The sequence below is a fragment of the Antedon bifida genome, chromosome 8 (genome assembly GCF_963402885.1).
Source record: "Antedon bifida chromosome 8, ecAntBifi1.1, whole genome shotgun sequence".
NCBI classification, from domain to species: domain Eukaryota; kingdom Metazoa; phylum Echinodermata; class Crinoidea; order Comatulida; family Antedonidae; genus Antedon; species Antedon bifida.
In genome coordinates, this window is record NC_136233.1 from 16,523,994 (window position 1) to 16,551,952 (window position 27,959).

Genomic DNA, 27,959 nt, shown 5'->3' on the forward strand with positions numbered 1-27,959 from the left:
TAGAAAGTTTAAAATGGCAGCTTCCATCAACTTTCGAAGAAATCGTGTTTTATTTACAATTCGTTGCACATGATGAGCCTAAATACATTATTTTACCAAACTGTTGTTTTACCAGACTGTTGTTCTTTATAATTGTGTTTTTAATATGTCAAGTTCAATTATTTATGTAATATTATTTAATTAAATGGAAGCCCTTGGAAATCGTCTGCGGAGATTCAGCCTGCGTGATTTTGTAGTGCTACTAACGTGTTTGGCAGGCGCATATCTGCTTCGTGTTAGGGATAAGTTTCGTCTTCAGCCAGCCTGGCGTATGGAAAATGATCTGGCGCATTCACAAAACACAGTGTCTTTTAAAGCATGGGAAAAATTGTAAATATGTTTAAATAGTTCTTGTGTAATAAACATATTTAAACAAGTGATTTTTCATTCATCATTATTATTATTATTATTAAAGAAACAAATAGGCCTAGCCTGGGCCTATTTATTTATTAATATTAATTATATAATTATTTCATATCTAGGCCTAGGCCTACTATAAGCCTACTAGGTAGACCGGCACTAGTTCCGTTTCGCACCTGTCATTTATTTCAACTCAAAATTTGTTAAGTAACTTTATCGTGATTACCACACCTTAGAATTAGGCCTAGGCTAACTAAAAAATACTTTTACGAAGGAGATCACACAGCTAGCTATGATTATAGTCTATATTTTAGCTAGACCTAGGACAATAATAAACTAATAACAGGCTTTACTCATTTCAGACCATATCCTAAAATTACAGACATAGAAAGTGACGGACATAATGGTGAGTTGTGTTGCTGTATTGCTAATTTAGTTTTATTGTTTTTTTATTTTGTTTTTTTTAATTTATTTTTTGTTATCTTAAAATTAAGTGCCAAGAATATGCAATCACCTAGGAGGAAGGTGGTGCGGCAATTGCAATGCAAAATATGACAAGATTAAATTCAGCACCTCATTTTACAATTGTTGGGTCCTATTTCAAATTCCTGATCATTGCTGTACCAATTCAGATTCTAGATCAATAGACAATTTTTGTGCTACGGAAGCCATCTTGCAGAGACGACAAACAGTTGTGACCAGCCAGGCATTAAAAAAAACCAAAAAGAACAGCATTTTCATTGGATTTCAGCCTCAGGACACCTTGATAATTAACAGTGTATAAGCATAACATAGCACAAAAATCATCTATTGGTACACAAATGGTACTTGGTATTTATCAGGTTTTTTTTTGTTTGTTATTTTATCTCTAGAAATTATAGTTGCTACTCGTACAGACATACCAAGGTTACAAATTCTCAAACTGCCTGATATTGATAACTCATCTTCAAAGGTGTTGCCTTTTATTCATGAACAAAGCTCTGTATCGCTGTTAAATAGAGAGGATAAAAACCAAGATTACAAACAACCGGTATTGATAGAGGTCGGCTTCCTTGAACCATACAAGTCTATGGTTCAAATCCGAAAGCAAGTATGTATTTATTTTGTAGATATTGAATAAAATATGTTTCCAATATTGATATCATTGTTTGTTTTGTTTTTTGTTATTATTTGCATACCAAAAACCTGGTTATTTGTTTTATTTTTGGAATGCTCGGTTCCACCTCTAAAACCACTTTTAAACCGGTCGTGGTAACCACATTTTACTACATTTTATAAACCAATTTGAAATTTAAATTTGATATGTATGAACATTTAATAATAATTTATATAATATTATTATCACAATTTTTTCAGCAAGAGTGTGTTAGTAATAATTTCCTTTTTAAAATTGATAGTCTCTTGCCATGAAAATGGACTTTCACTCTCAAAAATACACCCTTGAGCTTAAGGTCCACAGGGCTTTGATGAATGTGTAGGCACAATACACATAACAAATGAAGACACAGCTACTGTAAGCTGATATAGGGTTTGTTTCTGCTGCGTAACGTAAATTAACCATTTATTTTAAAATGGATTAAAAATAACAAGGCCGCGTTTCTGCTCAATTTGTGCTCCGAAATAACTGGTTAAAGATCGTTAAAATTACCCAAAATGCAATTGGTCCTGGCAGTTAATTCAAGCGTTACTGCCATGTAGCAGCTGTCAATCAAATATCAGTTATTTTGTGTTGCAGCTCAAAGTTGCCCAGCGATAACCGGTTAAATGGCGTTCTAACACCGAATTGAATGGGTGTTTTTAACCAATTATTCTCATTGCCATTTAACCAGTTACGAAAAATTTGTCCTGTTTCTGCTCCCAAGAAAATGGAGTTAATTTATTCACACCGCTTTTAACCGGTTATTTTTATGCAGCAGAAACAGGCCCATAGTAGGAACCAAGCCTTAAGGTCAATTATACATTAGTCCAATATCTCAAATTAATTTCAGTATTCAAGGAATTTGTTATTATTTTATTTTTCTTCAGGTGGTAGTGGTTGTTCTGGCAGACACAACTGTACTGTGTTTTGATAGCAAACTGAGGCTACTCTGGAAGGTACAGCTCAATACATTCCTTGATTATTCAAAGTACTATGTCAAGTGAGTATTAAAAACATCAACTCCTTTAAACTAACCCTAAGCCAAGTTGTGGCTTGGTGGTTATGATGCTTGGCTACCACTCCAAGGGTCCTGGGTTCTATTCCCGTCACATGTCAAGATTTTTTCAAAGGACAAAATTCCAACTCCACTCCCAAGGACTTGTAATAAAACCTCTGAGGGTCCCTAATGATCAGCAATTGCTGGATGGATCACCCTCATTAAATATGGTCAAATAAAAAAAAACATATTTGGGTTGTTTCTGTCTTATTATGTTGAAGAGCCCCCACAAAATTTAAAGATAAATAAAATTAAAAATAAAATTTAGGTAAAAAAATATGGTTTCCGCCGATTCTCAGCAACTGTATCAACATTTTTCCAGGATAGTATCAGAATGCCGCATCTCATGTTTGATGCTTGTGTCATAGACCCGAACCTAACCTTCCATGGTATGAGCATACAAGTGCCGTATCACAGAATTTGGCTATGATACTGAGTGTATGTAGAGATATTGTACTGAGAGTTGAGTTATGATTTTTGCACTGGATAAAGACATTAATTGTATTAAATCCTGTAAGCTTGTGTTTGCATGATTTTTAGTTGCAAATTAAATGGTAATATTGTCATCAATTATTTTGAGGAGAAAAAAAACTACTTGAATTCCATTGTAAGAAATGAAAACGAAATATTTTAGTGTTTTGAAATGTGACATTTTCTTTTTACTTAATCTTTATATGGGTTGAGTTGTTTATGGAAAATAAAATTTGGAAAAGAAAAACAAAATTATTTTGTTTGTTTCAATAGAGAAGCTGCAATTTTAGTATCATCACATGAGTTGAACCCAGGTGATGGTGGTTTAGTAGTCGTTGGTTACAGTCTTGGTGACAAAGGTCATGCTCACCACAACCCAAGGTTAGTATTCTTCTATTAATTCAGATATAAGCCATATAATAAAGAAAAGTGTATACAGTAATACTAAAAACCTATCCATTCTGAAAAATACAGTATATGTCAATCCGAAGAAGTTTAATAAATCAATATTTTGTCCATCTAAAGCTCTGTCTACACTATCTAACTAGTTTGACCAAAAAAAAGGTGTGATGTGCCCAAATATGGTAGTGATATGAAGTCATGTCCATATATGGGCGTATCACATTTGTTGTCACATAAAGTTTGATAGTGTAGACAGAGCTTTAGGTACACTTTGAACAATACTATTGATTTACATAGTGCATAGAAACAAATTCTGAATAAATATAAACATTGAAACCACAATATCCCCTCCCTCTTTACCCAACCTCTTCCCCTCCCTCTTTACCCTACCTCTTCCCTCCCTCTTTACCCTACCTCTTCTCCATACCTCTTCTCCACCTTCTTTACCCTACCTCTTCCCTCCCTCTTTACCCTACCTCTTCTCCATACCTCTTCTCCACCTTCTTTACCCTACCTCTTCCCCACCCTCTCCTCTTATTCTAGAATATTGGTATAAACTCCCACGGTTATATTATACAATTTTTTAGAAATTCTCAAACTAAGGTAACAAAACCAGATCTAGATTTTGACAAGACACCAGAAGATCGATTGGTGAGATTTATTTCATTTTTACAATATATTGAATTTTAATAACTTATATAAAATATGAAAAAAATGTATTGATTATTTAAAACATATTTATATCAAAATGGCAACATTTACAAGAATTATGTTTTTATTTTTCAGAATGATCTGGTAGTTGAAAATCTTGATCATTTCACCACATTTTATCTTGCTGGAAAAGACGGCAAGGAGAAATTGCATCATCGTCCTGGTGACTTTGAGTCTTTGCCGGAAGAAACGGTTTGTTCTAAAACATGTTTACTAAACACCACAACAGTCGACACCAACAACACCACCATCAACAACAACTCCACCACCACAACACTCAACAACACAACCACCACAACACTCAACAACACCACCACAATCAACAACACCACCACAACACTCTACAACACCACCACAATCAACAACAACACCACCACAACACTCAACAACACCACCACAACACTCAACAACACCACCACAACACTCAACAACACCACCACAATCAACAACAACACCACCACAACACTCAACAACACCACCACAATCAACAACACCACCACAACACTCAACAACACCACCACAATCAACAACAACACCACCACAACACTCAACAACACCACCACAACACTCAACAACACCACCACAATCAACAACACCACCACAACACTCTACAACACCACCACAACACTCTACAACACCACCACAACACTCTACAACACCACCACAACACACAACAACACCACCACACAACACTCTACAACACTCTACAACACCACCTCTACCATCAGTAGCTAGCTGATTCTCATTACTGGATAGACACATTCTTTACAGCATCACATTTCTATCACATGTGACACCTGTAGCTATAACCTTAACTTAATTAACATAATCCAGGTGCTACAGACTACAGACCCTTGATACTAGATATAAGCGAGCTTTAAGTCAACTAAGACTGGGCACACTTCAACTAGAGGTAGAAAAGGGAAGATGGAAAAGAATAGAGCGCAGCAATAGGTTATGTAAAATATGTAATATAAATGAAGTTGAAGATGAATATCATTTTGTTACGGTTTGCTCTCGTTACAAGGAAATCAGAAAAAAAATTTATACCTTCTTTATTTTTTGAAAATCCAAATACTTTTAAATTCTGCCGTTTAATGTCATCACAGGATCCAGTAATTATTGCTAATCTATCTAAATATATTTATCATGCTTATAAGTTAAGATATATGTTTTGCTTAGAGAACGAAATTAATTAATTCATTTATCTTGTGACCATAAATTGCTTTATTTTTCAATGTAATTATTATTTTGTTAATTACTAGGGGCCAGAGGCCTAAAGTTAATAAAGTCAGGCGATAAGCCTGAATGAATGAATGAAGGTGCAACATGTGATACATATGTGACACTGTATTACAGAATTTGCCTATGATGCTTATCAAGAAATGACATAATTAAAAATACTGTACAGAGAATAATATTATTATCTTGCAGGATATTTTCAAGGCCCATCATTTTAAGCTTGGTTTAAGAAAAGGTTCAACACATTTAAAAGAACAGTCCTGGACTATGTATTCACAATCAATATTTAAAAACTTGGTAAGTTAAAAAGCTTCTATTGCCTTGGCCATTAAAAAAGCAGAGAGGGTAAATAATTTGTACTTATCAATAATTTTGCAGTTAGGTTAACTATCCTTTTCACAGTGTGTAAATTGTTACAATTTTTAACAAGTTGTAACATATTCTGATTTTTTGATCTGTTTCATGTTTTCATACAAACATAGCAAATCTTGCAAAATATTGTTATTGTTGGGGGCGCTATTAATTTTATTATTAATATTATTTGCGTATGTACTGTGATTAGGATAGTTGGTAACAACTTGGAATATCTCGGAGCAACAAAAAAACAGCTTTCTCGCTGGTGCGATTTTCTGCAAAATTGTCTATAACATGGTTATAACTACTTACTTTTGCAGATGTAAAAATCATATCAAAGTCTTACACAAATGCATAACAAGTTGATTGTGTATGATAATCTGTATCTTTTATGCATACTATATACTACTTATATATTTCTATTTTGTAGCCTCATCGTTGGAAATTTGGAAGTGACTCTTCTATTCAACTTGGTAGATTCAGAAATGACGGTGCTGATTACAGTGATAATGACGCCAAGTCTACCCTACCATCCTGTGAGTGAATTGACACAGTATTCTCATGTTTACATGATGTGATAAGGCCATCAAACGAAACTTTTGCAAGATAGTGTAGAGACACGTTATATAGTACAAGATATAGACCAGTTGTGTATATGAATATCATTACTTATAAGGATTAGGAATAAGGATTATAGGTAATGTTGCAAAGTTAAGTGTCCCAAAAAATGGATGTACAGTAGCCTAATAGTCCAGATAGTGCTTACCGTGTGCAACAAATATTTCTAGCTTAAAGATGTATTGTCCCTTTGACTAATTCCAAAAAAATTTAAAAAAAAGATTTTAAAAAAAAAGTGGGTAATTTTGAAGTATCATAATAGTTAGTAACTTTCACCAAAAATTAGTCGAAAAAAGAAATCATTTAACTGAAATACAGACGTTTTTTGTTAAAAAAAGTTTTTGATCAAAACATATCTTATAATCAACGCGCTTGTTTGGTTACTCTGTATGCATAATCATAAAACTTTCTCGCAATCTGTGTGAAAATACCTTCTCAACCGTGACGAGTTGTAAACAATCCTAATTAGCATCATGCATGCATACTCGTGGTTTGAAATATTTTTTTACTTTCGCTCGCCACGATTTTCCAGACGAAATGTAATCAAATTAATTTACCTGTTAAATAAGTAAACTTGTTGTTTTTGGCTCGAATTTTCGACTTAAAGTGAATAACTTTAATATTACTTTGATATGGCCAATTTAAATTTAGAATATTTTAACCTTCATTTTTTGTGTTTCAAGGGACAATACATCTTTAAATGATATAGAGATAATTAATGGATCAATAATTAGCTACCTGCCTTTTGTCTAGTGTTTGGTCTTGATGATCTTCATTTGTCCGGATACGCATTTGGTGGAATGCGCCCTCACAGTCCATCGGAGCATGTAAAGAATCCAAATGTGATAGTTACGCAATCTAATGAGGTATCGTATAAAATGCAGTACTTGTTTTATTTGGTTTTTGTTTAGTTTTAATTTTGGTTGAAAACGGGAGAAACTTCTGCAAGCTTGTTTGTTATTTTTATTTAAAATTTTAGAAAATGTTGGAATTATATTATTCTGCAGTGAAACCAACCTTTTTCACTTTTTGAAAGGGCATGCTTTTTTAAAGGTGCTGTGCTTATTACTAAGACCATAAAAAAACATTTATTCCACTGTAAACCATTTAGCCTCTTCAATCTATATTACTGTATTCTTCATATGATTTGTTATGTCCTTACCTTTTGCTATGGTTGCTAGGGTATTGGGGTTATGAACCTTGTTACAAGATGGCCGCTGACAACTCTGAAACTACCGCATCAAGGAGCCGTCTACGTGGACTTTAACGAGGATGGCAATTTGGATGAGGTTACAGGTATTATTGTCATTGTTCCTGTTGTCCAAATTGTCCCCCTGAAAAATTTTTTTTGTTGAATATGCCATTTTATTGTCGCATAATACTTATTCACTTTGACCAAAAATTGGATTTGAAAAAAAATTGTTTACATGAAAAAACTGTAATTTAAAACAAAAAATAGTCAAATTGGCTACCAGTCAATGGGTTTTTGGTTGAATTTAACCATTTATTTTGTCATTTTATAAGTGAAAACTTTTTGTGATGAAGTGATTAACTTTATTGAAATTACAAAATGGCCTATTCAAAGTCTTATTTAATTAATCTTCATTTTTCGTGTTTTTGGTTTGTAGTCTGTTGTAGTCATCATTATTGTTATCATTATTATCATCACAAAGTATCATCAATTCTCACTCCTGAGTATATTGAGCGAAACGTCAAGAAACTCAACAGTTCTTTTCAGAACTAAATATACGTGGTCTACCGCAAACTTTGTATCAACATTTGATTTCGCCATGCAAACCTTCAAACATTATATCATCAATTTCGTTAACATTATCCTGACTGTTACTAATAATGTCTTAAATGAAGTCATCATCACTCTTTATCATATCACTATCATCATCATTATCATCATGCTATCATTACTGCTATACATTTTCACATCATTAACATCTTTTGCATTATTTTTTTAAAAGGGGAATTTTTTATCATATATCAATTAATTACCTACATACTATCTATAATATTTTCCCAGTATCATAGGAATATTTAGTGTAACAGCATCTCATTTGTATCACATATGGTGCCTGTATCATATAAGGTTAGGTTAATGGGTTAAGTTATGGTACAGTATATGATACTAGGCAAAACATGTGAAACACATGTTATGGTGTATTACCAAATATTCCTATAATACTGGAGAAATTCAACCTGTTTGTGAACTGAATAAAATAAATTAATTAAGTAATTTAATAGATAATTATAGATTATCAAATAAAATTTCTGTTACATACACACACTGTAAATGTATTATATAGTTATTCTATGGGAAATAGATTTGACCTTTGTGATTTTCTTGCAGCTCATTTTACCAGTGATCAATCGAGTAATGACAATTGTCTGGCTGTGGTCAAGTCCGTTCACAACCCTTCAGCAGGGCTGATCTTCAACTCAACTATCTGCCAGCCACCCACATTTATTGATATGCTTACAGTTTCAGGTAATGTGGTGGCCAATTCATCCAAGTGTTATTAAATTCTTCTTTATACTGGGTGATCTATTTAGTATGAGGCTGTTCTCCCATAATGCCCAGTATACAACTCGCAAAGCAGTTTAAAAACAGATACACGTATAGAAATAAACACCACCACTCGCCACACTTATTTACCCACTACCATCCAATTATCAGCAGTGGCATAATGGCTATGAGTGCTCACTGGCTAAACCCACAGGCCCTGGAGCTTATGGGGGCCCTGAGCAGGCCCAGAGAAAAAACAAGCATTAAAAAAATGTCCAAAAAGGCTAAAAACACCTGAGTCCTCGAAAGTTGGAGGGCCATTTAGGGTTCCTAAACTAGGGGCTTCGGGCCTCTGCGTTACGCCACTGATTCTCTCTCAATACCACACCCAATACCTCCTAGCCCCAGAGTACCATTATGTCCTAAAGACACATTTCATCAAGGCATATTTACATACAATACTAGAAACATACTGTAACTACCCTGTTCCAAATGCAAATGACATAAAGAACAACAGTATTGTTGGTTATCAACAATTTTAATTAATTGTTTACGGCATGGCTACCATATGTTTGATTCAAATTACATTTTAAATAATATTTTTATACAAGGTCTTCATAGTTTTATTCTTGTTTTTTTTTTAAATTTATTAATTTAATGGTTATAAATATTAAATTTCAATTGAGATCACTTTATTTCCTGCCTTATAAATTGAATTGGTTTAAATCTTTCAATATCAGTTAAGCTCTGTCTACACTATCAAACTTTATGTGACAAAAAAATTTTTGTTTAAGTTCGGATAAATTATTTTAAAATTGAATTGAATTTTTTTTTCAATTGAGATTACCTTATTTCTTGCCTTATAAATTGAATTAGTTTAAATCTTTCAATATCAGTTAAGCTCTGTCTACACTATCAAACTTTATGTGACAAAAAAAATGTGATATGCCCATGGACATGATGATGTCATATCACTACCATATATGGGCATCATACTTTTTTTTTGTCAAACTAGTTTGATAATGTAGACAGAGCTTCACAGTTTGTATTTCTTAATAGTAGAGTATAACATAATTTTAAAATAGTTCCAAAAAAGTGACTTAGACAGGATCGAACAAAAGCTTTTTGTATTAAAGACATACACCAGGCTACAATACCACTCATGAATAGATAGTGGTTTCCTCAACAAAGAACATACGGCAAACCTGGCCATATGTTACAATAATGATTCATGGCATATGGGTAGATTTTAAGAATTTGACATTTACTACATACATATGTTTTTAAATGCATATTTTGTTCGTGCTAAAGAGTTTTTCATTTAATGTATTCTGACATATATTAAGACTGGAAGTATAGTCGAACAAATTTAAAAGAGAGGTTTAAAGAATTTCTCATCAAAGAACATCTCATAAAAAGATTGTAAATTTGATTCCAGACACTTTTTCATACCACATAAACAGAACTTTTTATTTCTTATTGAACTATATATAACACTCTTTTATAATTTTTACTTTAAAGATGAACAAATATTTTTTTACCTTTTTTTGTCGAATATGCCATTTTAATGTCACATAATAGTTATTCACTTTGACCAAAAATTAGATTGAAAAAAAACTATATACATTTTTGGGGACAATACATCTTTACATATTGAATGATATACATGTGAGCAGAATCCCTATTAATAGGAGTATGCCCGTCCATTTCTTGTGAAAGTGTCACTTGAATAGAGTGTCCTAAAACTAGTTCTCTTAGGCCCCATTTACATTTCGTTAAATTTGGTACCATATTTAATTGTTTGTGTCCGATCGAACATTTTCCAAACATAATTCCAAACTGAATAAGTAGGCTCAAACGTAAAAGCTGCACTTTATATCATATAATTATATATACACATCAGGCATAGAACATTAATTCTAAACTGCCCGGTGATATACTGAAATTTAATTAATTAATTTGAAACGATAAAGATGAGGAAATCTGTGAGAATATATATATATAAACGTCACAGGCACAGAATAAATTCTAGCTGCCTGGTGATATACTGAAATGGACATTCAACGCGAGCTACTTAGGTAGTGCAGTGTTTCTCTTATCTATATATAAATTTATGTAAGGCCAAAATTCGGTAAATCATGCATTTTTTCTAGAATGTTTACTTGATGGTATATAAAGTTGGTTAGAATCTCGGTACTAATTTTAACCACCTGACGTAACCCTGTTTACTAATTAAATTTAGTTAGATAATTAGTTATTGACAATAAAAACGAATTTAGGTTCAACGATTTGCCCCAAATAGGGGTGTTTTCCGATCGTGGTATACACTGTCTAATAGATATCCTCTTGAAAAATACCTGCACACAATAATACGAGCATGCTTCCCATTTTCCTATCTCCTCCTACGATAATTGTTTTTAATAGCTGAAAACCGGTTGAACAGCATAATGTTGAAGACAGGCCGATTTTCTTTATACGTTTATACAAATGTATTGATTTGCGATGAATGGAACATTCCAATCTCTCAGACTCCCAGTTTGTAGGTAAATTTATGAGCCCTTGGAGAATAAACCTAAAACTGAGATATTGCAATACTTTGACAATATTGTAAATACCTATTAACCATTTTTGGTCGCCATTTGAATCGAAATTTTCTTACTGTGATTGTGGATACTCGTCAGATCACCGAAGTTAAGCAACGTTGGGCCCGGTTGCGTTCTGGATGGGAGACCCTCTAGAAATCGCGGCGGGTGCTGTATATACTGGAGAGTGATGGTGTAATGGTAATATCGGACTAGCATGTGATAGGCATGGGTTCGAGGTTATCTGTACCATACTAATTGCATCCTTAGGCAAGATGCTTTACTCTCATTGCCTCATCCTTCGGATGGGATGTAAAGCCGTTGGTCCCGTGTACTTAACAGTGCACGTTAAAGAACTTGGTACACTATTCGAAAAGAGTAGGGGATCGTCTCCCGGTGTGCTGATCTGGTAGGCGCTGCACTGCTGGCTGCCGTGGGTCTGTGGAGGGCCTAATCCGAATTTCCTCAGTTTCCAGTTAAGCTTGAAGACAAATATAAATACCTTTACCTTTATCTGTTCATATATAAACACATATACAAAGAACATTTATTACTGTGACTGTGGGTAGGCTCTACTGCTGGATATATAAACACATAATATACAAATAAAAACTGTATTACTGACAGTTGCTTCTCAAAGTTTGTATTAATAATTATAAAAAATATAAACGTCGTAGTGGTGTATCGTTACTATTTCAATCGACTATAACAGGAACAGTTTTAAAAAAGTATTAAAACGTAAATGTTTTACTGCATTTAGTGGTATATTATTGATAGGCCTATAAAACATTTAAAACAATATTTCGTTACTGAGAGGATAAAGAATATATTTAAAAATTGTTCTTCCCATCCTCTTCCCCATCCCTCAACTCTATTATTTATACAAAACACAAATTGGGTTTGTTTAAATGAGTTCAAATACAAAATTTGGACTCATTTTTAAGACAAGTTTCTCCTTCGGAATTCCCAGGGTGCTAATTTTAGTTGACTACACAAATCATCGTGTCTATTCATTTCTGTAAACGACAATGTACTATAGTCCTGCGGTACGTACATTTGAAATCGCCAGTTTTTTTTTTTTTACGCTGAAATTACTATGTATTCGAGAACCATCTGTGGACACGACCTAGATGGTACGCGAGCGAAGCCAGCATACCATCTAGTTATCATTATTTACCATAAAACGTACATTTAAGACAAGGAATGACCTGGTTTAATGTTTTTAAAGTAATATATATATGTATTGTTTTTACAAAACGTGACAAATTGTAGGGAATGGGTCTTTAATTTGAAACGATATACAGTAACTTTATACAGTATTTACACTTGTAGGGAATGGGTCTTTAATTTGAAACGATATACAGTAACTTTATACAGTATTTACACTTATTGATTGCCAACCCAGGTCTAGGCCCAAGTCGTAAGTTTAAATGGAGTTTTGGAGTATAAAAACCATACATAAAATATTATATAGCAATTTATTGACTGTTGAGATACTGAGTATAAAGGTACCGGAACCAGGATTCATTAAGAAATATGGCAATCCATAAAATGGATTTTGATTTATAATTGTCACTTATGAGGTTCTGTGAATTTTATTTTGGACCATTATTATTAATACTTGTTGTTAGTATGTTAAAGAGTATTTTCTGTAAGTTGTGGTGGCGTGTGGTAGTGTGTGGTGGTATATGGTAGTGTGTGGTGGTATATGGTGCTGATGTGTAGTAGCGTGTGGTGACTTGTGGTAGGGTGGTGGAGTGTTGTGGCATATTATAATGTGTGGTAGGGTAAGGCGTTGTGTAGTAGAGTGTGGTGGCATGTTGTAGGGTATGTGGCATGTGGTGGCTTATGGTAGTGTATGGTGGTGATGTGTGGTAGTGTATGGTAGTGTGTGGTGGAATATGTTGGTGATGTGTGGTAGCGTATGGTAATGTGTGGTGGAATATGGTGGTGATGTGTGTTAGCGTAAAGTGTCATGTAGTAGAGTGTGGTGGCATATGATAGCAAAGTGGTGGTGTGTGAAAGCGTTTAGTAGATGTATAATAAATAAATAAATTTTAAATAATATTTTTATAGGTTCTTTATTTGTTTTTAGGCTCTTTGTTTACACTGTACTCAAACAATTTCAAAGAAGATAAACAACATTCTGTTTTGCCATTAGTTGTAAAAAGGTATTATCTTCTACATATATTTTCTATATACAGTATACAATAACTTACATCCTGGCCTTTGTGTTACAAGAGAAAACGTATACAACCAAAGAAATGTTGCCAAATAGAACTGTTGTCAAATTGGCCATAGATTCCAGTTTGGAGCCCAAGCAAAACTACACCTACAACCAACAAATGTAAGCATTATCCTAGTAGGAACCTAGCTTTATCCAAAAGTTGAGCTGTAGCAATTTTCTCTAACCAAATGGTGTTGCACTTTAGATGGTGTTCCCTTAATTCTACTGTATTGTGAAATACTGAATTAAAAACATTTTTAATTTAGGATAGCCAAGAGAAAAGGTGTTTTATCACATCTACGTAACATAGGCCTGCATGCAGCAAACCAAGGGTATGATGCAGTGTTCTTGCTAAGCAATGGAAAGATGACCAGTTATGGCCCTCACGGACACTTCAATTGGCAGGTAACATATCACTATTCAATACACACAGTAAAGCTTGGTTCCCACTAGAATGTAACGCAAGGACGTAAACGCAACGCAAGCGTTTTAACCAATGACAAGCGAAGTTATAGACAGTTAGCAATCACAAGCGAATAAGCCATCGCTTGTGATTGGTCAATTCACTTGCGTTGCGTTACGTCCTTGCGTTGCGTTGCTAGTGGGAACCACGCTTTAGTAGGTAATATTTATTGCTTTCCAAGAACAGTACAATTTATAAAATTGCATGATATTTGAATGAAAATAATTACATAAAATAATACAAACACAGAAACACTAAACATGGAACAGGGGATAACACTTTAAGCCCAAAGAGGTCCCCATAATATATTGTTTAGTTTAAAATCTTTTAAACCATTAAACTACTACGATCTGATTTTATAATCATGTGACCAATATCATACAAAAGCAGTTAAAATGAGAAAGAATTTCCGAATATCTGATTAATTTTTATTGAACTTGACAAATGTGAGGGTCGTTGGTAGTTATTATTAGTACAGTTACTGAGCAAACTGGATTTAAATAGGATAAAAAAAATTGTTTTAACTTATTAATGAAAACATTTCTTCTGGTTTCGATTCGTGTATTGATATATGTAGTTCTTTGATAGTAAACCAGTTATGTAAATAAAACTTACGTTTGCAAGACAGTTTCGTCTAGCTGTCGGCTTGACTTCTTTAGTTGCTATGTTTAGTGGATACCGTAATTCATCACAACTAATTACTGTAGTCTTTCACAAGACAAATACATATGCATAAAATATTGAATGCACAATTATTAATGTGCTTATTAACCTTTTATAGAACATGATGAAATTGTTATTCATTTAGTCCTTCACATGTAAGCATTACGCCATATAAAGCCGATTTTCCACTAGGCGCATTTGTTCGTCAGCATTCATGTTTCCATGTTCTAAATCCCTCTCTGCTTCTGATTCTAATTCTGAGATTTTTTCGCTACAGCAATATTGGTAGTTCAAATTATTTCTACTTTTTGCAATCAAAGCTCAGGAAATGATCTATGATGCGTTCATGAGCATTTATTTGAATCGAAAAGCTAAAACAAATATCGCAGCTATTCGCTCTTGTAAAGGAAAGGATAGCATGATTTTTCTCTATTTTGGCATCAATTGGCCCCATGGGATTTGTACTAGTACTTGTTATCACTAGTCTATTTCCTTTTTGGTAGCATGAACTAAGACATTCGTGCATGCTCAGTACGGACCAACAACCAACTAGATAGATAGATTCACAACCTCACAAAAATTGTGTTTTCGTTTTGTAGCCAGTAACTACTAAGACATTTATTTTTAATAATACATTGTTGTGCTCTGCCTGTTTCTATAAAGTTTTCTCTAAATTAATTTTTCCCTTTATAGAAAGCATTTACTTGTATGGCGAAATTGGTCACATTTGGTGAATGTGACCAATTCTTCTTGAAAGATTTTGAAAGTCATTAAAGTTATTTATAGATTTGTTAAAATAAACGGGTTTATAACCTATTTGTGTTTATTATTAGTTATAAATCACTCATACTTTAAAACCGCTCCATAATATCTTTGCTTTTTTTTTTGCTATCTTATATTAAATTTAATACTAAGTAATATGAATTGATTCGTTAATATCAGCTAAATATGTTATATAATTTATAAACAACGAAATGAACTTTTTATCCTGTCACAGACTGTATACAAGTGCAAGTTACAATATTCAATTCTTTATTGACTCTCACCGTACGTTACAGTATTGTCATAGAAAACAAATAACAAATAGAACAGAACGAAAACAAACTAAAAATGTTTACACAAAAAATTAAAAAAATATATATATACATATATAAACACATAAGGCATAGAACATAAATTGTATAAATACAAAAAGTTGATATGAGTAGCCAAAATAACCAAAAATAATAACACTTTGTATTCTATTGAATTAATCTTAAACCAAAGAGTTGAAGTTATGTCTCCAGTCCATTCTATAGTTACCACCAGACAGACTTTCTTTAGGCGCCATGTCCAAATGTTTTCAAACGTACAAACCACGTCAAACGGTCACCGTTGATAGCTTGATCGTTTAACGCGTGTAACGATTGTAAAAGAGCTAATATCAGTACTTCTATGAATGGATGACTATTTGAAAACAGGAACACTAGTAGACCAAACCCAGTACGGTTTCCATTTTAAGATCATCTGAAAATGGTTGTGGAACAAATCTTTTTGGAACTAGATGAGTAGGAGGTTACTAGTCTCTGACATGCACTTGTATATAACACCATGAGAGGATGCTTATGCTTAGTTCCCACTCTAACCTACCACAAGACCTAATGTGTAACATAAGCAAGTTGACCAGGCACAAGCGAAACTTGGGTTGAGCTTTAATATCCTTAAGTTGCGTTCTAGTGGGAACAAAGTTTAGGATAGAAGAATGTGTCAACATTTATTGCACATTAAAACTTTTAAATATATATATATATATATATATATAAATTCAAAGGCAAATAACTGAAAAAATGACAATGCTGTGGGTATCAGTGGCTGAATCTCAATGGAGATACAAAAAAAAAAGAAGCGAAAAGCTAAATCAAAACGATAAAGTAAAACAGACAGAAAAGTTAGCAGAGCTTTCGGGCAACACTAGTCCTTCATCAGTACAAGTGAAGGTACTTTATATATATATCTATATACATATAATATTGTTAAAACATTTTTGAAATTGTATTTGTATTTGGTATATGCACGTTCTAGGGAAGAACAACCATATGTTGATCTGGGCCTCTGTGATTAAATAAAGTTGCATTGAATTGTACAGGCTGTCATTGCGATATTGCTTATGTATGCTCTATATAAGAATCAACTATTATCACTTTGTTTCTACAGATGTTTCAATAAAAAAATGAATCAAGAAAACCTTTTTATTTTGTAGATAAATGCCCCAATACAATGGAACAATCAGGCTAAAATATTTGGAAGAGGACGGAATCACAACCCTAGAGTTCTTGACATGTACAATAATGCATTCCATCCCAGCATGCAAGCATTTTCTCTGCAAGTTTTTGGAAAACAGGTGAACAATTTAATTTTTTTGGTTTTTAATATAATTTTACATTGTTTATACGTTTATTATACTACGTTTAATATACTCCAAAAAGACAACAAACCCATTGAACCAACATAAATGTGATTGAATTATGTAGTGTAGTTTTGGTTTGCAGGGTTTATCAATCATTTTTACCCAAAAAATCATGTTATACCCCAAAAATAAGTAGTTAACAAAAAATGTGTGCACTACATGATTTAATCACTTTTATGTTGTTTCGATGATATTTGCTATGTTTTTTGAGGTGTTTGTGGAGTTTAGCAATGGCCAAGAACTACCAAACACAACAAAAATTGGTCTTAAAAGAACAATTTTCCAAATAAATTGCCATTTAATTCTAACATAGCTGAATGACTAAAAGATGCACCAGTTCACACGATACAAGTACCTGTGGTTTAGGAGGAGATAGATAGAAAAACAAATTTTGCATTTGTGCTATTATAATAAATAATAGATAAAAGATTATTTGAGGCAGTGATCGTAATATTGTGATGACTACCAGCACACACACAACATACACACTTTAACATATGTTCATAATTATATTGTATTTTAGCAGAAACTTTTAACTGCCTCGAAATAAAATGATAATGTTTAACAATAAAGATGAAAATGTCTGCCAAAGTGAAAAGAAAATCATTTGTTTTGTGAATAATGTATTCGATTTAGTTAGCTGACCAATGGCTAGTAAAATTGTTCATTAACTAGCCCGGCAAGTAAAATTATATTTACTTATAGTGCCCTCTATGGTTGATTTTTTTTAAATGTTATAATGCCACCTATAGTTTTAATTTTTCCTAATTGATAGTTCTGTATTAAAGGCTAAGTTTTAGCTCTAAATTGAAAAAATAACAAAGACAAATTTAGGGAAGTTACTACAGACTCGATTCATCCTCAGTTGCACTAGACTTGATTTGGTCAAATTAACCAAGTCGCCAAGAAAAGTCCAATCTGAACACTGGCTACAATTCCCTCATTGTTAAATCAGTCAAGTCCAATAAATACTTCATGATAGCTAAAAAGTCCAATCTGAATGTGTGACCATGGGAGTTACATTTTGGTATAGCATCGGTAAAATTTACCAATAGCCTTCGCTAAAGTTATCTTGGTTAAATTTATCCAGTCCAGTGCGAACAAGGCTTTAGATGCCCTATTGTTTTTTAACCTAGAAGAGAAAGTTGTCTTTACCATTTGCTACCAGTAGTTTGTACAATTCGGTTATAATCTTTTTTTAGAATAAAAACTGTTTTATCCTCGGTTGCTATGTGAACTTTTATATTTAATGTGTGTATTTTATATCATATTTTTTAGTTCAACAAACTTCCAAGTTAGTTTTGTTGAAAACATGTGTTTGATAACAAACAAAAAAGGACATTAAAGATGTATTGTCCCCCAAAAAACATGGAAAAGAAGATTAATGAAATTGGATTATGCATTTTGTAGTTTGAATAAACTTCTGTAGGAAAAACAAAACCAAAATAAAAAAATGTTTTCACTTATAAAAAGGCAAGACACAATTTTCTCTCTTTTTACAAATTATTTTATTATTTTTAGTATCATTTTTATTATGTTTATATTATTGTTATTATTTATACCAGCATTTAATATTTAGGCCAGTACCAGCATATGGTCCGAACTACAACTTAAGTGCCACGCTCATTTGATCAAGTGTGCTTCGCTGACGTACGTCCTACTGGTACTGTACATGGTAGAGCAATATTAATTCATCTACTTTGCTTTTATTTCGGAAATGGATGTCCATAGTTACAAAATCAATTGCATAAATAAGTTTAAATAAAAAAGGCAGACACACAAAAAACCGGTGTCATTGCAAATATCTTAAATAGCAGTGATCCGATTTACAGTTTCCCTCAGAATTTTCGTCTTTTCAGATTAATTTAGATTTGCCTAGTTTGCCCAGAAATGCAAAGTTGCCCAGAAATACAAAGTTTCCCTGGCATGTTTATAGAAATACTTCCCTGCCATAATTAATATGAGAATAGTTACCCTGGCATGCATTATATATATACATATTGCCTGCTTAGAGGTGAAATATAACATTTTGCACTCCCAATTAAATTTTGTTTATTATGGGATTATATTTTATATGGAATACGTGTAGTGATATAAAAGGTGATTATTAATAATATTACATAGTAGTTGTAGTCCATCCTGTTCAGAACTAAGCAATATTTCTATCTATTTACAGTATCTATCTACCTACTTACTAGAACGGCACTCGGGAGTGCATACTTCCACCTACTGTAACATTCCCCTACATAAGATTTCTCCTGAAAATATATATATTTATTTTGTCTAATGCTGTGTGATTAGGCTAATTTCACTACAACCTTGTGAATATGAGTTTGGTGTAATGTTTATATAGCCAGTCTTACACAGTTGAGGTCCCTGGTTCAATTCCTGCTGAGGTTATTTTTTTTTCCATCATCATTTTATTATTTGTTATTATTAATAATATTTTATTTTTTTACTATGAACATAACGCTACATTAAGACTGCTCAGTACTAGATTACCGGCTTTTTAAAATTATCTCTTATCTTTTAACACTAGCATGTTTGAAAATAATAATAAAAAGTGGTCCGGAATTGGGATCCTGGTCCGGATTGCCTCCAAAATTGAATGGAGTGGTCCTTGACCACATATCTATTTGCGGTTTCAATTTGGTAAAGATCTTGCAATAACTTTTGATTAATCCTGCAATCAAACATAGAGACAAACAAACACGCGATCAACTACATAACCTCCTTGGCGGAAGTAATAACTTGACACAGCATCAATATAAAAACAGAGTTGATTGGTTGAATATACCCTTTTTGTCTTTGCTGATTTTGTGTTGAATGACATATATATGAATTATTGCCAAAAGATGGAGTTATAATCAAAATACAAATAAACGTCCCTGGATTGGTTATAGCATGAAAGTAGCATTAAATAGTACTACTCTTGTTATAGTGGTAAATAACCAAGTATTTGTGCAATTGATATAGTGAGAAATAGCCAATAAATAGCAAGTGAAATAGGCAATAAATAGCAAGTGAAATAGCCAATAAATAGCAGTGAAATAGCTAGTAAATAGCAGTGAAATAGCCAATAAATAGAAGTGAAATAGGCAATAAATAGCAAGTGAAATAGCCAGTAAATAGCAGTGAAATAGCCAGTAAATAGCAATGGAATTGGTACAATTGCTATAGCAAGAACCAGCTTTTCAAGGCCCTATGCCTCCCCTCATTCCTACCCGCTGCATTGCATGCAATTTCAGGCCCTCTGTTTACACAAGTCACTGATCCACAATGATCCCCTTATTATTATTATTATTGGGAAATTAATCTAAAGGAAGACAATCTAGACAACATTCAGAGTTACTTTATGCAATAAGCAGACAATTTTATCACATGATGGAAGGATTGTTACTGGTACCACCAGCCAGTTTTCATCTAATGTACATTGAGCTGACAACAATAAAGTTTAAAGTGAATTATTTTTGCTAGTTAATATATGTAGGATAAGAAACTTTAACTGTGACAATGATCTCAAATGTTTAATAATTATTACAATGTCGGTGAAATGGTATTCAGAGATGAATGACACAACATTTCATTTTACAAAAAAAAAAGGAATTTGTGAATTTAGGCCAAATAAAAAAGTTGTTTCATGTCGACTTTTTTACTATTCCATATTTTTGTTATTGTGTCATATTCTGTTTTTAAAGAAAAATGTAAAGAATCATTCTATTTTCCATCAAGATTGCATGATTACAGTCATCAAGTTTGTTGAGTTGTGTGAACGGCAACTATTCATTCTCAAACATGTGACAAAACATTCCTTCCATGTTGCTGCTCCGAAGTTCTGGCACCAACTTCCAATGACTGTACATGAATCTACATCTCAGTATTGCCTGCTCAAATTCTATATTCTCTCATTGTTATATAATTTCTCATTCATTTTTCCCCTTTCATTTCTTTTCACATGATTGTGACTTTTTTAAGCACATAAAGAATAATTATATTTGAATTTACATACCAAGTAAAAATAGTAAATTAAAATATAAATGTTCTATCCAACTTTTATTGTTATTTTAAACTGTTTTGCCAAATACTACAAGGCAATATAATAACAAGATGCTAAGCTCCGGAGATCATTATATGTGCCTGCGACACGATCAGTTCCACGTCCATTAACAGACACTGCGCGCCACTGAGAATATGTGTATAGTCTGTACTGTTGGTATTTGTAGCAGCCAGACATAAGATCAAAGGACTGTTATGAGTTCCTATCTTGGTAAGGCAATCTTGGCATCCTGTTGTTAGATTGCCTTGATTCAAATAACTGAAATATTAGAAGTATAAAATACTGATGATAATGGAATAGCACACACAGTGTGGAACAAACATGAAACAAGTGACTAGAAAACAGTAATGCAAAACCTTTTGAGTGACATCTTTCTGATTTATCACAATCTCATTTTTTTTCATTAGGTACCCATAAGTCTGGTAAAATATTAGTAGTATTTTAGTAGATATAAGAAATTATCAGTCTAAGTCTAGCTTCTACCAAAACCTTTTCAAGGATGTCTACAATGATGATACACAGTGAGAACTGTTAATCAAACGAGGAGAAATATATTTTTATTTATTTATCATTATTCAAGTCAAAAACACATTACATGGTTTCAAATTGTAGGCATTTTTTAAAGTTAAAATACTATACAGTGCAGTTAAAATACAACTTATAGATAAAATAAATAAAATATATAATATAAATCAAATCAAATCAGATCAACATTTATTTCTTCCACATAATATATATAAAAATTTAATCTCTAACTCTGACAGAGTGTTCTAGATGGCATATGATAAATAAATGCCGATTCAAAATAAGCGGGCCTTCAAGTTGTTAATGAAGGCTTGTCTGACCCTTCCAACATTATATAGAACTTGTTTGAATAACGTGTTCGTATTTCTACCACGCTTCGAGCATTTGTCATCTTGGAAGAATAGCTTTTTCGTCATCCAATCATTATCGGATCTAATCAGATGTGCAGCATAATTTCGTTGCTGGGATTTGATGAATGTAGATAAATTACATGTCTTACATATATTGTGAATGTCGATGTTGGTGTAATACAGTTTATAACATTCATCATCTAAAGTGTTTTTTCGCCGATAACCATTACGGATCATTCGTCGTAAAAACGTACACCAGGTCGAATCAAGTTTATTTGATTGTTTATTTTATCTATAAGTTGTATTTTAACTCCACTGTATAGTATTTTAACTTTAAAATAAGAACAAATATCCAATATAAATTGTAATATGAAGGAAGAGGGCAAAACTCAAAAAGTAACGCCAGATGAAAAACAGAAATTCTAAATTCTAATAATAAATAAACAATAAAATAAAATACAGTTTAAATTAAATGAAATGTTTCCATCATTGAATTTCCTCATCAGCCGCTGTGGCCAGCCCTTATTCAAGGAACACTTTCCCATGAACTGAACAAGGGGAAATATATGTTTTAAGTCCCATATGTTATGGGGTCTTAAAGGACCATATTTTAACAACATATTTAGGATGTACATATGATTTCAGAACAATTGCGAGATTAAGGATTTTGTTGCGCACACTTGCTGTACAGCCATCAACATAAGTTGCTGTGACGTCATGTGTGCTTAGAACTACCTCATGAGTTTTCACTGTTTAAGAAATAGATGGTATCTGTCATTTCAGTTGCTAGTTTGACCTGCATTAGGCTTAAATTTGCCAAAATTTTTAGTCTGTTATTTAAAGAAACACTTCAATATCCAGATAGGAAAAAGAAACAATTTAAAAAATCAACATTTCTATTTTTTACGATTTATTTAAAAAGTGTGTTTACTAGAAATTATATTTTAATAGCAGTTGTATAGAATTAAATCTTCAAACCACTCAGTGGCATAACGGTTATGAGTACTCACTGGCTAAACCGCGGAGCCCAGAACAAGAAAACAGGCATTAAAATTTGTCTAAACAGGCTGAAAATGCTTTTATTATACCTGGAGAGTCCCTAAACAAGGATTATCGGGTCTTCTGCAATACGCCACTGGCTCTGTAATGGCAACCATCTTTTATACATTTTTCCTTTACAATAAAAAATACAGAATTTACTTTAATAATAATTTTTATTCAGAATTTTAAGCTTTTGTTCGATTATGTGTGTTATTTCTATAAATATTTATGTGAAATATGGTAGTAGCTTCACTGATAAATTATGCATAAAAACTACCAGCAAATTATCTTAAAGTTTTCGTAACAAACAATTGAAGGGCCCTGCTAAATATGAAATAAATATGGCATTGATTTCATCAACATCATGCAATATTAAATTTCAATTGTACTTTTTATTAGTACATTATATTTGCATACATCATGTGGCATGTGTGTTTAGTCTATGGATTACTTTACCGAAGTAATAATTAATTATAAACTCCTTTTTGCTTTAAAGTTATAATGAATAAATATTTATCACCCCTGCAATAATTGAAACTGCAATTGCCTTATAGTTCAATACCATGACTATATTGAATGTATTATTATTATCCTGTAGGACCTACCAAAAAAATTTATATTACTACCTCCTCCTAAAGGTCAATTTAGTTTACACAGTAAATATAGAATCTATGTTATTCCTTATGACCATTTACACACAACTCGAAGCAGATGGTTGGTTCCCGTTGAGGGGGACAAGCTTTCCTGTTTTTCCGCTTATTGTTTCTGCTCGTGTGTAAACTGTCCTTAAGAGGTTATATTTTTATCTGCGATATTTGTTTGTGTGTTCGTCAGCTCAATAACAGCTAAACTTAAAGACGGATCTTTGCAACATTTGAACCAAAAATAAATATGTGGTCATGAAAATTTAGGAGCCAATCCGGACCGGGATCCCAATTCTGGACCACTTTTAGGCAATAGGATGTCGGTTTCTTTTGTTCCTGAACCCAACCCTTTGTCTGTGTTTCCACCTAAGTAACTTATATGCGTATATATTAAGCATTGCGTACATTCATCAAGGGCTGGTGGCACAGTGTGTTGGACGATGAACTATTGATCGTGAGATAATAATTTCGAATCCATACATTGCTTGTATCCTTTAGTCAATATCCTTTACTTACGTTGCCTCTCTCCACCCAAGTGTACAAAACACAACTGTGCTGATTACTGACGTATGTTTCCAGACGTGTTTGATCCAAAAAATGACTGGGTTGATAATGTGAAGCGCTTAGAGACTTTGTGTATTAAGATTGACGTATTATTATTCACATATCACGATTCTCCATTTTCTATTTTATTATTTTGAAATGTTGCGTAAAGGCCAATTTACACGGACAAGCGGTAATGGTAAGGGAAAAACCCACGTAGAATCTGAGTGGAAACTGCCTGTCTACTCTGCGTTTTTGTTATTACCGTTTCTGCTCGTCTGTGTAAATTGGCTTTAAATCAGGAGTAGGTGGTGTGTGTATAGGGTTGTGTGTATATGTTAACAAAAGATTACACTATCTTAATCAGTTATAAAAGCTGATACAGTTCTTGTTAATTATGGAAGTGCCACACACTAGTTTTGAACATTTAAACTTTATTTTTATAACATTGACTTTAACTATTAAATCTTCTTGATTATATGATCGAATCGGAACATTTTATTAGTGCTGTTTCACTTTTAATGATTTATAATAAATATATATTCATTAAATGTCTTTGTTTTGTGCAATTGCTAGACCCAGTCTTTTTACCAATACTGCTTTTTTTATAGTTCTTTGTTTTGGCAGCATTTACATACTTGTAGTACCAAACAAAGATATTGTTTCAAATGTATTATTTTAGTCTTGTTGCTTTATTTTTCAACCAGTATATAAATTAAACTGAATTATTATTATTTAAATCACATTTTACAAAGACAATTTTACTTTAAAAAAACTACAAAAACTTTTACTACAGAAACTACTTTCACTGTTGAAAGTACATACTATTTTTTGTTTACTTTCTAAACACCAGCCACAATTTTTATTCTCTTAATTAATTTTAAATAGGTATAAAGGAGAACACCTATTAAGGGGACATCCTCAGGACCAAAAAAATGTCCCTTGAATAGGGAATGGTCGTACCATGGACCTATAAACTAATTTATTTGCAACTTTTTTTGGGGGAAAGTGTCCTCCCCTCCCACAGGGTGGCCCCCCATCATAGACGTTTACCATTGCCATCGATATTGATGACGTCACAAAAGCTTATATTATTAGAACCTTGTCAAAAGCCCTTTATGTGAAAGATGTGATATGCCCATATATAGACATGATGATGTTATATTATATTTGGGCATATCACTACCATATTTGGGCACATCACACATTTTTTGTCAAACTAGTTTGATAGTGTAAACAGAGCTTTATAGTATTAAGTAACCCAACATCTGTTGCTATCTGCATTTTGCCACATATTCCAATCATTTTCTTAGTGTTTGTTTTATATTTTGTAATTGTAATGAACACATTGTCATTGATTTAAAAGTTTAATCCCAACAAATTATTTGAGTTACTATATTAGAAAAGAAACCCTCCTTTCCAAGTAAAATTATATCAGAAGATAAGATAAAAAATAGTTAAAAAAAGTCAAATATTTATTGAATAAAATACACTTATACAAATAACAAAAAAATAATTCAAAATAATTAAACCAACAAGTTCAACAACCAGGATTTTTAATCTCTCGATTTGGCATACAAAATTCAAAAGACACGTGGCCAATACCAGCTTCTTGGCTAAAGTAAATGATAATGTATTGCATTTATTATTTAGTCCTGTCTAACTATAATAACTTTGCCTTATATCTCATTTTGTTTTCTTTTTTGCATGTGATTAAATATTTAATATTCAATGATCTTAACTTCATAACAGAAGATAAATTAATATATCAATAATATCAATAACATTTATTCAATAATGGTAAGACAAATAATACAAGAATAATAAACAATAGGAAACAGTAATACAATAAAAAGAAGAAGAGGTAAATAAGAGAAAGGAATGCCATCATTGGGGTCATGATTAGAAGTAAAAAACTTGACTTCTACAAATATGAAATATAAGTATAATGTGTTTTTTTTTTCAGGATGCCGCAATTGTCGCTGGATGGGATGCGATCGCTGTTGTTTCTCTCATAGATGGCACTCTTTTAGCTCACCATTCATTGCCATGCCAACCAACATCAGATGTGGTTATTGGTGATTTTGATAATGACGGATGGAATGATTTTATAGTTCAATGCATATCGGGGTAAAGAAAATTATTTTCCATCTAAAAAAAAAACAGTTTAAATGAATGTGTTCATATCCACATGGGTTGTAAGTCAACTGGTACTCGTCCACAGGTATATGAACATTGAAGTGGACATTCATGTGGACACACAGTGACCTCTGTTATCTATTGCGCGTGGTGCTATTGCACTGGTATGCGAGTACATGGGCCTAGATCAGGCTTTATGTAGGCATAATGTTGGTAACTTAGGCCTAGCCTACAACTTAAATTCCCTGAATGAAGGCTGACCCTAAACCTGTATTCTCGAAATCTTGATTAAAAATAATCACTAGAATACATGTTGATAGCACACCGCTTTTCAGATGAGATGTTAAGCTGTTGATCCTGTGTGCAACATGGTGTGGTTAGTTTTACCGAAATTAATCGTTGGTCCTGGTTAATTTAACTATAACCAGTGTTTGGATTGGACTTTTCTTGGTCAAGATAGCTGGCGACTTTAATTTGACCAAGTTAAATTCAGTTCGATCAAGGCTTAATAATGGTAATTTATTGCACAATCTTTCAGAACCGACCAGCAAACTATGTCCAGCTATTTTGGATTCCAGATGAAACGACAAACCGGTTTCTGGTACACGGCCGCACTGAGTGTTTTATTGGTTCTAGTCGTTGCAGGATTAACAGCTCTCTGCTCATTTGATGAATACTATGTGGACGAGAAAGAGAGCGATGAATGAAGCGAAGTTGTGGATTAGTGGTTATTATGCTTGGCTACCACTCCAAGGGTCCTGGGTTCAAGTCCCGTCACATGTCAGGATTCTACAGGATACTCCACTCCCAAAGACTTGTAATAAGACTTTGTTTATGTAGAGTATCTTGTGTATATGTTTGTCTTGTGAACCTCTGAGAGTCCCTAATGATCAGCAATTGCTGGATGCATAACCCTCATTAAATATGGTTATCATGTTATTGCTATTTTTTTATTAAAAATTACTCTATGTTGAGTGTATAATAATTGAATTTTAAAAACTTGATATTTTGGCATTTTCGACCCTTTTATTTTTCGACATAACTGGTTTCTATGGCACTATAAGATGTTGATAACGTAATATATGGTCTCATACAGCAATATTATCATTTTTCGAAAAAATCCCTGTACTGTATAGTACAGGGATTTTTTCACAAATTAGCCAATTTTCGACATGTTTATTTTTTGTCATAACTGGTTTCTATGGTACTATAAGATGATGATAATGCAATATATGGTCATATACAGCAATATTATTGCATAATAATTGAATTATAAAAACTTTATATTTTGTCAATTTTTTGAAAAAATAGCCAATTTTCGACCCTTTTATTTTTTGATATAAATGGTTACTATAGCATAATAAACAGGCGC

The 27,959-nt window shown here is 32.7% G+C and overlaps 1 protein-coding gene across 2 annotated transcripts; it reads left to right on the forward strand.

Annotated features, from left to right (window-relative positions):
- On the forward strand, positions 1–27,572 carry LOC144850659 (uncharacterized). 2 transcript variants are annotated; one of them, XM_078708012.1, is made up of 17 exons: positions 1–369; positions 762–805; positions 1,272–1,489; positions 2,425–2,537; positions 3,339–3,446; positions 4,055–4,118; positions 4,254–4,370; positions 5,613–5,717; positions 6,205–6,310; positions 7,146–7,258; positions 7,574–7,688; positions 8,752–8,889; positions 13,585–13,660; positions 13,983–14,121; positions 17,082–17,222; positions 26,415–26,578; positions 27,126–27,572. In XM_078708012.1, the coding sequence occupies exons 1-17, from the start codon at positions 185–187 to the stop codon at positions 27,292–27,294; spliced, it is 2,115 nt and encodes a 704-aa protein (XP_078564138.1). In that variant the 5' UTR covers positions 1–184; the 3' UTR covers positions 27,295–27,572. The 2 variants fall into 2 exon arrangements, with proteins under 2 accessions (XP_078564138.1, XP_078564139.1); XM_078708013.1 differs by having other exon boundaries at positions 181–369; positions 746–805; positions 27,126–27,571.
- Positions 27,573–27,959: the final 387 nt, after the last annotated feature.